This window comes from Dermacentor albipictus, chromosome 8, assembly GCF_038994185.2.
Source record: "Dermacentor albipictus isolate Rhodes 1998 colony chromosome 8, USDA_Dalb.pri_finalv2, whole genome shotgun sequence".
Lineage (NCBI taxonomy): Eukaryota > Metazoa > Arthropoda > Arachnida > Ixodida > Ixodidae > Dermacentor > Dermacentor albipictus.
Genome location: NC_091828.1, coordinates 19127717 through 19141825, shown reverse-complemented (window position 1 = coordinate 19141825; position 14109 = coordinate 19127717). Strand labels below are relative to the sequence as shown.

The 14109-nt window shown below is 46.5% G+C and overlaps 1 protein-coding gene across 5 annotated transcripts in view; it reads left to right on the top strand.

Annotated features, from left to right (window-relative positions):
• The window catches only part of LOC135919579 (alpha-N-acetyl-neuraminyl-2,3-beta-galactosyl-1,3-N-acetyl-galactosaminide alpha-2,6-sialyltransferase-like), a 61802-nt gene extending 50433 nt beyond the window's left edge, over positions 1-11369 (top strand). For all 5 annotated transcript variants that reach the window (XM_065453499.2, XM_065453500.2, XM_070523106.1 and 2 more), the window contains 6 exons: positions 1238-1553; positions 5528-5632; positions 7272-7407; positions 8386-8604; positions 9904-10017; positions 10634-11369. In XM_065453499.2, coding sequence (XP_065309571.2) covers positions 1247-1553; positions 5528-5632; positions 7272-7407; positions 8386-8604; positions 9904-10017; positions 10634-10877 — 1125 coding nt within the window. In that variant the 5' untranslated portion in view covers positions 1238-1246 and the 3' untranslated portion in view covers positions 10878-11369. The remainder of the gene's footprint in view (positions 1-1237; positions 1554-5527; positions 5633-7271; positions 7408-8385; positions 8605-9903; positions 10018-10633) is intronic.
• Positions 11370-14109: the final 2740 nt, after the last annotated feature.

The window sequence follows — 14109 nt, the reverse complement described above, 5'->3', positions numbered from 1 at the left end:
ACAACTGCACCCTGCCTCCTCAGCGCGCACGTCGACCGAATTTGCCAACCTTCTTCGCTTTCCCTCTCTTATTCCTCCTCAAGCAATTTGTTTTCAGTGTCGCAGCTGACGTCATTACAGGAAAAAAACTAGAGACGATGACCGATGAAATTTTGAAAGAGCAATTGTTAGTGCAGCTAAGCAATGAATGAAGGCCTACAGAAGATGCACTTAAAGGCCTGGCAGCTCATTCTATTCACTGTATGTGTGTAACGTAAATAAAAGTTGTGGCGGAGATAACGTAGAAGTAATCGATTACTATTGAGTAATTCTTCAATTACGTTAATGTGGTAACTGTAATCAATTACATTTTTCAATGAAGTAATTGTAATTGGTAACTTTTTTTCTAACGTGCACAAGTCTGATTGTATTAGATACCAAAGTACCCTGCCATAGTCGCTTACGTTCCATGCAGTGAGTCTGACGTTGATGTTTTTATGCGTGTGACCTTGGTTCTCCGGAAAAAAGCCGGTCTTCTTTGAGGCGAAGGGGGCTCGGGATTTTGCTCCATCTGTAAAAAATTTTCGCGTCTTGGAGCGTTTTGATGCTTTTCATACACGATTGCTCTCGTAGGACATAGGCACCGCGCTTGTCTGTCGCCTACGCTCAAACACCTTCAATTATCCTTTATTGCTTTTTAACAAGTTGAGTGACACACAGTAGTGGAAATAACATACGTACAAAGAGGTCACCTGAACATTCAATTAGATTGTTTTCTTATCTCTAAGATTCTTAAGACTAAGAGATCATGTGTGGTATATAAAGGTATCTTCTTCGAAAAAAATTTTGTTGGGAGTGCGCATTTTTTCGTGCATTTTTTTACATGCTGTGAAGCTGCATTATGCCTGAGCTTTGGTCACTGGGTCCCAAATGCAGCAAGCCGCCAGCACCCGCCTTTCCGTCACTATGCCCTGACAGCCGCCACGGTGGCACAATGTCTGTGGTGTTCTGGCGCTAAGCCCGAGGTTATGAGTTCGACTGCCCGCTCCGGCGGCCGCATTATTATACGAGAGAAATGCAAGAACGCTCGTGCTCTTAGATTTACGTGCCCATTACCGAACACCAGGTGCTCACAATTAGTGCAGAGCCCACCACTACGGCGTGCCTCGTATGCTGTTCAGATTTGGTTCAGTACCTTGAACCCCAATCAACCGAACCCTGACAGCAAACTGCACGTCCAACCGTATGCTTCTCGCAGTGCTGAGAAATGGTTCGCCTGTGCCGCCGCTTCTTGGTTCCGGCCACGCTCTGGCTGGCGTGCCTGCTGTGCACGCTCCAGATGCTGGCCGCCTTCGTCGGCCACGCGGAGGAGGCTTCCCTGAAGGGCGAGCCGTCCCAGACGCACCGCAGGCTGCGACCCCGGCACGTGGGGGGCGAGCCCGAGGTGCGCGGCCGCACCTACCAAAGGCACAGGGCCGAACCGCTGGACGCCCGACACCGCGAGCTGCACTCGGAAAGGCTTCGACTCAACAGGCTTTTCCGACCACACCTGGTGGCCCGCAGGCAGATATTCAGTGAGTATGGAAACGCTGAATGTAGAATAGTCTGAGTAGTTCCGTGAAACACAGCCCAGACTACGCAACCTGCGAACGCGCATTCTTCCGCAGCGACATGTAGTACCAGAGTTCGGAACCTATTGGATGAATACGCGGCTTTGACATGTGCTCTTGTCAGCATGTGTTTAGATGGATGCTTCTCTGCAAGTCGCGGGGCGGTTTATTGCCCAATTTTCGTTCTTTAATAAAATACTTATTGAGGCTCTATCATAAGAAGCCAACAAAAACTGGCACCAAGGACAACATGAGGGAAATTGCTTGTGCTTAATAAATGAAATAAACAAACGATAAAATAATGGAAATTAAAGTGGATGAAAAAACAACTTGCCGCAGGTGAAGAACGGCCCCACAACCTTCGCATTTCGCGTGCGATGCTCTACCAATCGAGCAGCTGCGGCACCGTTTCCCCATCCACTTTCTTGGGTATTTATGTTTCCTAGTAGGGCCCTGGGTCTGTTAGCCAGCACCACTACTCACAGACCTTGACGGTGGACGTGGAACATCCTTTATGCCACAGGCGTCACGAGAACGTGATCTTCTTGGTTGAAGGCAACCGGTCAATATACCCACACATTGAAGCTGCTTCCAACGAGGACAAAACGAGATCATCGCGGCAACCGATCAAAACATAAAAAAATCGGTCTCTGGCCCCCAACCCTTCATATAGGACTGCATTACAAACGCTAGTTACCGCCCAGACAAGTCACAAAAATATTGCTTCCGAGTTTTTCCTAACGTTTGTTCAGAATATCAATGAAGCTGTAACTTCTAGTACGCTGAACTTTTAATTGTCTTTTCCAAAAGCAACGTTCAAAAGGCAGAGATACAAAGCACTCTACACTTTATCGTTTGGCACTGAGCACTGAACGCCAGCGGCCCGCGAGCTCCGCGGCGCGGGTTTTGCATCACCTCGAAAGGTGGCGCCACGCTGCGTGGCTCCTCCTTCAGGCGCTTCTTTCTATACGCCGCGGTAGGTGTCTTAGCGGTTTTGGTGTTGCCCTGCTAAGCACGAGGTCACGGGATCGAATTCCGGTCAAGGGGACCTCATTTCGATGGAGGCGAAATGCAAAAACGCCGGTACCCTGTGCATTGGGAGCACGTTAAAGATCACCTGGTGGCCAAATATAATCGTCCCCCACTACAGCGTGCCTCATAATCAAATCGTGGTTCTGGTTGGTAAAACCCTTGAATTCAATTCATTCTTCTAGCTAGACAGTGCGTTCTGTCTCCTTGGCGGCTTCCGCTGCCTGTCGTGCGACGTTCAGCCGGTTTCCTTCTAGCTGGGCAGGGCCCATATGGACCAGTGCACAGTATGGCATCGTGTACTGGTGTGTGGTGCGTTGTGCCGTTGCAAACACGTACTACATCATTTTAAGATTGTGGCTAATATCATCTCCAGCCAATCTGCTATACTGGTTGTCATTTCATGTTTAAGTCCACTTTCGATTACGGAAGAGCCAACATTTTGTTTTGTTTCTACAGATTTCGCTGAGCGAGTGCAAGGTCAGTATCAGGAGTTTGGATTGCGTTTAGGAGAAATGTGACCACACAAATTGAAGGCCGTTCAAGCAAGACCAAAAACATAGGTTGGAAAAAAAACAATAACAGAAGTCACGTGCAAACTGCCTATGTATGACGCTCACTTATACGCAAAATTAGCAAAATCAAATCCACTCAGCCTTATACTCCCACATCGACTGAGAAAAATGGCACCCGATCATGCTCACTCATAGTTATCGAGATGAGATTCAGGGAAGCTCACTCTCGTTCAATTAAATGTGAATAATCGACAGATCCGACGTTAGAGTGCATCACGTTATGGCAGACTCAGTACAGTAGACTTCAGTTAAGACGAATTCGAAGGGATGGAAAGGGAACCTTAGCGTTGTTTGTGCGGGCGGCTGCGTGTAAGGACCGAGCATAAAGAAGACGCGTGGCTCGAGAACAAAACGGCGGCGGACAGTTATAGCCATAAGGGGGGGGGCTTATGGAGAGCGTGCAAGCGGGTTGACTCTGAGTCGGGGCTTCCCTCATTCGTCCAAGGAAGAGGTGGCGTGGCTTTGAAGTCAACCCAACGCCGCTGGACCGCACCCATGCCGAGACATTCCGCGAAAGGGCCAGATGCTCCAATGTGTGTGCAAGTGTTTTCTTTGGTGGGACTGTGTAGTGCGAGGTTTTTAGACAACATATCCATTGTACCGCAAAGGAGTTATGGGAACGGCCTGGAGACATTGGAACACTGAATAGTGTCACCCTGGAGCCCGGTTGTGCGCACAACAGCCCGCACCGCTATGTGGTTGGACGAACGTGGGGAGACGGTGATGTCGGAGATAATTTTCAAGAAGATTTGGCGGAGATTCGGCTAACATTGAGCGGCGACCGAAATTGCAGCATCATTGTAACACGTAGTCATTAGAGGTGTGTGCAAATATTTTCATTCGATCGCTTTGATCGATATTCCATCTTCATAAACCGTTAGCCCATTGCAATCAGTGTCACGACCTTCCCTACTTAAATGTGAATTTGCGACATCCACAACACCTTCAACAACTCACAAACATCGAGGCGAACATCAACTACGGGGAAAATCAGTTCTTATCAGAAATTAGTCGTAACAAAAGTTATCAGCCGAATTTCAGATCAGCTATTCATGGTGCAACCACAAATCCGCAACACAACACAATAAATTACACAGCAATAATCATAAAGAGGCACATGTAAAAATGGACTTTTATAGGATTTGTAGGATACAACAACTTGTTTTATGCACTATTTTATTCGGTAAAATCGTCGACGCTGAAGCAGCTGTTTATGCCCAGAAGAACAGCACTTCCTTCCTATGTAGCTAGCAGAGCCACCTCCTCAGATTTTGTTGATCCGGGTTTCTCGCAGAACCGAGAAGTAGGCGGAAATCGGGGCTTAGCCAGTTACGCTTAACGAAATTTGTCATTCGCGTTAAGCCGTATTTTGTTTGGGTTTATGCGCAACTTACCAAATGTTCTCACACTGTTCCTCATATCCGAAAACTTGGCTAACCGGGTTTATCTAAAAGGTGCCTATTGCACTTTCACAGAATCGGGGGCCCAGACTCGCCAAGATTATCAGGCTCGGGTTCAACTGACACTGACTCTTAGTTATAACTAATAAATCACGTCAGCACAGAAACACAAGTTTAGAGTAACAGTACCCTGATTGAGTAACCATACAAATGTCAAAGATTGGTGGTGAAGCGGTCGCACACTCCGAACCGGAGGGGATGGGGCGACAACAAACCCACCCCGCATGCATTTAAGGCCATCCCTAAATCGGCATCTGTCAAAAGGTGACCGTTTCTGAAAGTCATTAGTTCAGTTTTATTCACGCATTTTCTTTTTCTCTGAAAGAGGCCTAAGTCGGCATATTTTGATAATGAATACTATGAATGCTACTTTTCCTGCACACTGCCCATTTTGCTCAAAACATACAGCTCTCTTTCTCTTGTTCTATTGATTTCTTGCGATAGAAATGAGGTCACCTCGATAACTAAAACAAGAATTTATCTTTTTGCACCACATCATTCTCAAATATATTTCGAGCTAGGCAATGAGTTTTCCTTAATAAAAAGAATTCACCCACATATATAATAATAAATATAATTATCTGCAACTAATGCTGGATAAAAATACATTAGCACAAGCATTGTACCGCGTGTTCTTTGTGTGAGTTGGCTCTTTTACAAACTTCCTGCAACGTGCGTAAGGTCTACGAGGAGATAGTTTGTATGCTACAGCTGAGCGCCAGAGGCTACACTGTCGTTCCTTATATCACTTCCAATTGTAGAAGCTGATGATAATAAACGACGGGCGTCGCTCGAAGCCACAAGACTGATTCAGACACATGAGGAACGCAATCTCTAAACGTGCGAAATTCGCCATGTCTTCTCCCAACCGCAGGCGATACTTCCTCCCAAGGCGGGGCCTCGCACTTCCTGGGGTATGGAAACGAGGACGCTCAGCTCAACTTTAGCTGCGGCAGCTGCGCTCTTGTCGGTTACTCCGGTGCGTATACTTATTCTGTCTTTTCACACATTTTCCTAGTAATCACAAGTACGAATCAAGAGCGCAGTTCTCTGCGGTTCTCCAGCCTTAAACTTGCACACTTAAACTATAATTGATCCTGCATTTTAGGCATCTCAAATCAAAGAACAAGTTCCTTTACACGTCTTCTTCGCGTTTATGCTTCTGTTTCTATCCTTATGTACATATTTTCTGTTCCTGCGATCACAAGCCTTGATCGAAGCACGTTTGATTTTTATGACGTTTCCACGTATTGTTTGGCAAAGCTTACGACTTAACAAAGCCCATGGTTTCTAAAGCTATTAAGCCAATTGTGGTCTTTCTTTAAGGATGTGCCATTCATTTTTACATTGGTTAGTCATTCAGAAGTTATCCTAAAGCTAGTAATCATATGTGAGCGGACTTGACAGTGTTCGGTCAAATTTCAGAGATATATAAATGTGGTGTTCAGTCGATCACCGGCTATCATTTATGCCACATCATAAATAGGCGTAAATACACAGGCCCTCAGCTGATGATCACAGTCTCGTGCTGCATATAAGCAGCCTAACAGGAGCTTTCTTTTATTTCAATATTTTCCGCATCAGAGCGACAAGAATCCCAGTGAAACGAAGTATTTTACTGGAACCACAGCAACTGCATGATATCTGATTCCGTGCGAACGAATAGTCACCGATAACAAGAGAGTACTTTTAGGTGTCATCGTATGTGCACTTTCTCTCTCCTTTATCTTGCTTCCCCTTGTCCCTTCCGTCAGCGTAGGGTAGCCAACCAGACTATACACTGGTTAACATCCCTGCCTTCCTATATTACTCTCTCTCTCTCTCTCTCTCTCTGTCTCTCTAGGCGTCATGAAGCCTGCACACATGACGCCGTAGTCTCGACGCATGTCTTCAGATTTTAACTCTTGTCACTTTTCGTCATAAAAGTTTGAATTAATTTCATTCTGAATTAGGAATTGTGATTTGCAATCACAGAATATGGAGAAGCCCACAAGAGTAGAGGTTCTTTGTTTGTTTTTGTGATCAGCTTTCACACAGCATCGTTGCGTTCTTTATAGTGATTATTAAACTGACAGCAGGTTTCTTTGCAATCGCAGTACATTGTAAAACACTATTTCTGTGGCTTCCGTAACCTCAAAATTGTGTCTGCTTGATTGATTCGAGCTTTCAACGTCACAGTTTTTGTTCGCACGTATGTTTGCACTTTTCTTCGCTTACACATGTTCTCATACTAAGGAAGTATCCACAGCAAAAAGGTAAAATATTCTTCATTGACAGATCCGTTATGTAACAAAGCTATACTATCTTACGTATTGAAGGGATACTCTAGCTATCCATTTTTAGTGCAACTAGTTAACGCGATTTTTATGGCGTGTACAAAACGCAATTTGAAAATGCATTAGGAGCTTTTCAACATTATAGAATAATTCTACACAACAATAAGCGTAAAGACAAACTAGACATGCGGATTGCCGCCTCAAATATTGTTCGAATTTTCATTATACTAAGACTATTATCACTGTCGCTTTTACATCAAATGCACGTTCACGTAATGCATATTCGCGTATCTTCTGATGGATATTTCACACGGTAAATCTTTTCTGGGTGGGTGAATACAGGTCACCTCCTTGGCTCTGGCCTCGGAGACTCGGTCGACGCCTCGGAGTGCGTTATTCGCCTGGGCCGATCACCCAGTCGAGGCTACGACCAGGACGTGGGAAGCAGGGCTACATTCCGCCTAATGCACGCTGACACGTGAGTTCGTGCTTCTGCTCAACACACGCGATTCTTTCACCGCACAGTGCTTTACCCCAAGAATATTGCTCGCTTCGTCGCTGAGCACAATGCTTTGCCTTACTTGCAAGGCGTAAATCTGTGCATAATCGTTTTACTATGTTTTGTTGTATTCTGAAATGAGTATCCCGCAACTGTATGAAGTGCTATCTTTCTTGCTTTTCTAGCTGCATTTAATTACTGCGTTCTTTTCGGGATTACATTGTACAAAAAATTATTAATTAGCTCCTGTCGCGTTGCATACAGTGCACGGGAGCCCGTAGCACTGTCAAGCTGTCCTTCTGAAAACGTGCAGTGGTTGTCGTCAATGTAATATAGTACGTGAAGCAATAAATATAACAATAATGATAATAATTATAATATTACTATTACTACTTATAATAATACTACTACTTCAGAGAATCTTCTCAATGCTCAGTGCCAAAGTGCTGATTAATAAGATTGATAAGTAAAGCATTATTGGGGCAGCGTTCAGTGCCATTTTACCATTACCTCTCCCGCACAGTTTGCGTCGTTGTTTAAATGGTTCGCCATCTTATCGATGATCATCCTTCTGAGGTTGTGTTGTATAGAATTTTTCACATCCTATAGGGTGACATGCAGTGTCATTTTGTTATATTCAAACAAAGCGATGCAGCGTATCGGCCTGGAGAGGAAGCCTTGATTTTGCACGCTTTTCGCCTTGTCACTCTTTACGGCTGGTACTGGCAGTCAGAAGCCGACGCGGTATTTCTGTTAAAAACAGCGTATAATACCAAACAAAGCTTCTTTTTTACCACAATGACACTGATAAGCCTACTGTGCTTATGAGATTTGTCTAATGATATAAACACGAGAGGCCTCTTCCTTATGTAGCATTCCGTCAATGTACATTACATATGTACCCAAGGCTGTGGATGTTACGGGGGGATTTCCACAAAGGTTTGCGTACTGCTGCAGACTCCTCGAACTACTGAAGGGACCCCAGCGAGAGAAGCGCCTGTCCAGCGGCCCGCTGACATCCGATCAGCTAGTGCTGTTCGGCACGCCAAAGAAGGCCACGCCTGCGTCACTACGAGCACGACTGGAGAGCACCGGTGGACCACGCTTGCTCAGCCTTCGCCGAAGCGCAGAGCATGCTGCCGCGAAGAGCCTCGCCGAGCACGCAAGCACCCTAGGGTGAGCTTTTAACTGTCCGCTCGTCTCCTTGACATTCCAGCAATATGTGCTCTCGTTTCGGTAAAATTGGCTGTTCATCCCTAGAACCACTACATCTAGGAAGAATACTAGGTGTTATGCATTTTCCTTCGAAACAATGTCGACATTTAAAATCTCTCTTCGTATTCCTTGAGTACATTGGTTTAATACTGAACACTGCTAATTCCCCAAGCACTAGCCTGTTTACATCAGCAGTGTAACTTTTGTCTCAACGGTACATACCGTGATCCCCTAGTTTCTTGCTTTTCTTCCATTTCCCGCCTTCCTACTCCTAGGGCGTTTATGCCCCCGATCCCTTGTCTATGCAGAGTAGCATGTAGGCGCACGCATATACGCCAGCAGAATTCTCTGTTTTTTAATTAAAAGCATTCTCTACCTCTCTCTCTCTTTTATTTAGGTGCACTTCACATTGCTTGTGCACAGAAGAGGTTGCTCCAATTGCGAGCAGTGCTGCTCTAATCGAACACAGTTATTAAGGAAGTACTGGCTTTGAATATGAATATAAATAGGCAGTATATCTGTATTTCTTGTAGTAAATGTAGCAAAAGCAACATGCAGGGCACTGGGGGGTCATATAGTTTCCTGCACGTTGAAATGTTGCATCTGATAGCTGAAAGCATAATTATGGGTCACTTCCAGCCACTCTTGACTGTTCTCTGTAGTCATTGTGCAGCTCTTGATCTTATGTGGCGCGAGAAAATAACTAGAAATTCGATCTGTGAATCGCGTGGACTGCACGAAGTCGTTAACGTTTATTCTTCCACCTTCATTAAGTTTTCTGTTACTCCAAAGATTGACCTGCATTCTTTTTGCACTTAGCCATTGCGGCATAGACGTCTCCAGACACGTCATTTTTCCGTGGTCTACGCACGGGTTCCTCTCCTGATGGCCCTAAATGCATGTCTAAACTCTCACTATTTACTATAGAAGCAGGAACAGCTCTGCATGCTACATCGTCAAGCACATCAGGTCAAAGAATTGTTTTAGAATAGTTAGGCAAGCTGCTTTCGTGACGTAGAATCAAGTATTTGGTCGGATTTTCTTTAAATGTGTGTCGTGTTCTGCCTGTACAGGGTCAGCTTTTTTGCGTTGTTGCAAGGCTACCCCAGTAGACAAACATGCAGAACATTCGCCAAATGTTACACTCCCTAAACCTGCCGCAAATATATGCTGCCAAAGTAACGTTAATGAGTCAACTGACTGTAAATGTGTGGTCTTTCACTGCGCAACCGAGAGTGAAACAGAGCTTGCTGTTTCCAGGTACCAACTTTCCGGAGCAGAGCCGTCAACCCTGTGGCACGCCATCAAACTCACAGAGATGATAGGTTGCCAGTCCTTGAACATGTTCGGAGTTCCTGAGCCCAAGATATGCAAGTGAGTGGCTGTTTCTTTTTCTGCAATACGCAACCGCGTGTGCAGACACACGTACGTCACTCTAGACATCCGTTACATCTTCTATAAACTGCTAACGTGTTAACTCGACGAAGTGTGGCTGTTTTCCACAAGCCTTAAGACATCTTCCTTACAAAAAATGTTTAGATAAAGTACTGTCTCACTGTAAACATTCGATTTTCTCGGTCTGTTTTCTCCATATGAAACTCCCCTCGTCTAGGTGTTTTTATAGAGGTATCTCAAAGCTTATTAGGCTAGAGAGCGCACAAATGAAAAAACAAATAACGCATGTGCCACCAGACGCCATTTCTCTGTTATATCAGCTACGAGACCGCAGGTTCAAGCGAAATCCGCTAAAGCCACATACATAACGCTCGTGTACCGTGCGTTGGATGTGCGTTAAAGACCCCACGATGGTAAAAATTATTCCGGAGTCCCCCCACTACGGGGAGCCTCATAATCCGGCCGTGGTATTGGCCCGTAACATCCCGAGATATCTCTCTATTTATGTGATTAAAAAAAACTGGAAGGCTCCCTTTATTTTCTTTTTTATTACAACACAAGCACTGACCATAGCAATGGCCTTGTATTCCCGCAGGCGCCATCGTAACGAGCCTTCGCGTTCCCGCTTCTGGGAGTACGCGTCCTCGCCTCAGTGCGTGGACGGTGTCGACGTGGGCCACAACGACAACCCGCTGAAACCTGATCCCAGCCACCTAAGCCTGGTCGACCGTAGGGCGTTGGCTGGATGGCTGCAGTCCGCGCAAAAGCCCGCCATCCAATTCTTCGCGCCCACGTGGAGTCCGTCCCAACATGCGTCTGTTGCTGCCGCTGCCACATGACGTAACCAGAGGAACATTGCTAATATGCACATAAGTTTAGCGCATCAGCTGCCGCGATAGTTCGCAGCAGGACACGCTGTGTTTGCCCAGGGGACGCCACTGTGCAACTTGTGGTAACCTCGCAATGCGTGTCGGATGTGACGCTGTCCGATCAAATTAAAAAAGGGTTCCGACTAGTGCTGGAGGAAAGAAGGCAGCCTGCACCGCAAGGCCGACACCGTCACGTCTTCGTTTTGTGAGACCGCCATCCTGTGCTGCTTCGTAAGGAAAATGCGACGCTTCATCGCGCTGCAGTTTTCCGGGAATTAGTCTTGTCGACAAAGAAAGCATAGACAGGACTCGTGTTACTGAAAGGCATGTGTACGTGCAAAATGTAGATTCATGGAACGATACGCACAATGCCAAACGTCAACTGCGAATTCCTACGAACTGGCTGAAATTTGAGTTGTTCATGTACAGCAGCTTTCGTCAAAGTAAAGGACTTTTCTTATTCGTCTGGTTGCGGTAGTGGTGGGCTGAAATGGCTGGGCTTACTTGTGTTTTTCCAATGTGAAAACTTCACTGGGTCAGGTTGTCTGCTTAGGGTAGACTTCCAGCCTCACACAAACCAGCCCTGCGAGGACGACTCGCTGTGTACCTGGTTCTGGTCACCATGTCGAGGACTCAGTGCAGCGATTGTGGCCGTCATCAGCTTCGAGCCGCAGCATGAACGGCCAGGACATTGTTACATCAAGCCCTTGTTCTTGGACTAGTTGACAGTGTAATACACTGCACTAATTGCTGTCTTCGCTTGTGACCCTATGAAGACTCATCATATGCAATATCTCATCTGCGCTCGTGTGCACGCTGTAGGGGTTGGAGGACGGGACTCCGGAATGAAAACAAAACTTGGGAGTATTTATTCTACATTATATACAGAGAGGTGAGCGACAAGTAACACTCGTACAGACATTACGGGCCGGCAGCAACTCGGACGCTGCGGCCCGCGGCAAGAAGTTCGAGAGAGGTGAATCATGGAAGCAGGGAATGTCCCAGAATGCTCAGGTCTCTCTGGAAGGCTTCTTATAAACCCTTCGAGCACTGTAAGTCACGTCATGTTTCACCAATGGGAGAGTCCGCTCCGATGACGCCACTTTCAGCCAATGGTAGCCGCCCGTGTCGCGGTGTCACACCTGGCGGCTTTCTGCGGTCTTGCCTCGCAGACTGGCAATGCACTTCTAACGAGGAGAAGGGGAGGGCTGCTCATGCTCCATTGTCCGAGGCCCACCTGCTAATCCCGGCGGCGCACGAACTTGTTGGCACGTGAACTTGTTGCCTTAAACTTGTTTGCTCGGCCGCTCCTCTGGAATGTGCTTTCATGCTTCGGCATTCCTCAATTAGCTGTGCTGCGACTCGAAGTGGTTTGGGGAACTCGAAGTAATCGCAGGAAACAACTCCATATCTAACAGCTCGTCCTCGCCCCGGTTGTTCTGAATGGCCGGTGAACTCAATTCGCTGGTCATGAGGAACGCTGAAAGAAGCTGCAGGGTACTGGGGTCGAGCCTCGTTTGACAACCCTCGGGATCCTGGGCCCTGGAGAACATACGTCAAACAAACCAAACAACACAGCGCTGCACCACGCGTAAGCGCAGGCTCTTCACCCCTGACTCGCCAGGCTATTACTGAGTCAAAATCAACCCTGATCTTTTAGTTCCCCAATTTCGACAAAACAGTTGTAACCACCCCTCAAAACAGCTATCCATTTCTCCTCGATTGCCGACAAGACCAGAGTACTATTGTTGTTGCAAAACAAAAGGGTCGTTGACGATGCAAACAACAAATGAAAACAGCCGAACATAACTTAAGTGGCCTAACTACACGAACAGCATGTTTCCAATCTATCGCAGTGGCGTACTTATCGCACGTATTGGCGCCACTGAACAATCTGGTCAACCTCACAAGTACGTAATCACAAGCGCACTAGCCTTGTGGTCACTAAACAAAACGCGTACTTGCGTTGTAGGCAAACTTTTCATTTACGCTTACTCACGTTTCTTCCCTGAAAGTCCTACAGGACACGTGACGTAAACGAACAATTAAACTCGCGGGACTTACACACTCCGCAGAACTCTTAAAATGATGCGTCTTCTACTAACTCTTTCCACGCACGTTCACTAAAGAAGTCAGAATACGGCTGCCCTCAACACACACTAGCAACCCAGTCATAGATCTGCCTCCTTCCGTCCACACAGGACACGCGCCAATGGAACTAAGAACGCTTCTCCGTGCAAATCATGCACTCACTCAAATCTACGCGCTTAACCTTACAAAATTCAAAAACGCTTAAAAAGAAAGAAGGTTAAATAACACACGCGCTTTACCATAGGCCTCTGAACGATAACCTTGACCCTCAGGTTACTCACACACACACAAAAAAAGCCTATCTACTTATTAATGAACATCTCGCGAGACTACATGTTTACACAAACGCGTCTTTCAAATGTCGGAGCTTTTCTCAAACGAAAAGAAACAAAGCTCAAACCTTTACATATTGAAAGAAATCTCAGTCTCAAATCGCGAAAACTTTCCGATGCTCAAAATAAAAAACAACACACTTCATTTCTACGGAAGCGCTTCTGGCCTCCCTTTCCAAACGCTTACGTCTGACTCATACTTTGAGTCGAACCCGCGGTGGGCGTGGTTTGAAAGCTACTCTGGCTGCCGAGAGACAACAAAAGGGCTGATTCACTATCAGCTCCCCCAAGACGTTACGGTCTCCTGCCAATTTGCGTCCCCGCGCCCCGCTTTCAACACGAACTCGATTGACCGCGTCGCTACTCCCCACCTGGTCTCGTCCTGCCACCTTGCGTTTCTTCGAACTGCACGCTGAGCTATGAAAAGAACTACGGAACGACGAGGAGTTAAACAGCCTCGTGCCCTCTGTCCGCGTCCGTGCAGAACATTCTTCGCGGTCCCCCTTTGACCTGTGGCTCGAACGTTTAGTATGCGTCAACATCGTCAGTGACGACCGCACCTTTCTTCTCCTCGCGCCCTGCCCATTTGGGTTTCTCGCCATTTTTGGCGGCGCTACATTATTTACCGACTTTCGGTCTTTACTGCGCTTCTTTTTACGGCGCTTTCTCTTTGCACTCGCCTTCATGTCGCCTTCTCGTGCCTCGTGCTGGCCGGTACACATTTCGTCGGCCCGGATCGGTCTCTTACCCGCACAGTCTGAGTGATTTACATTTAAATC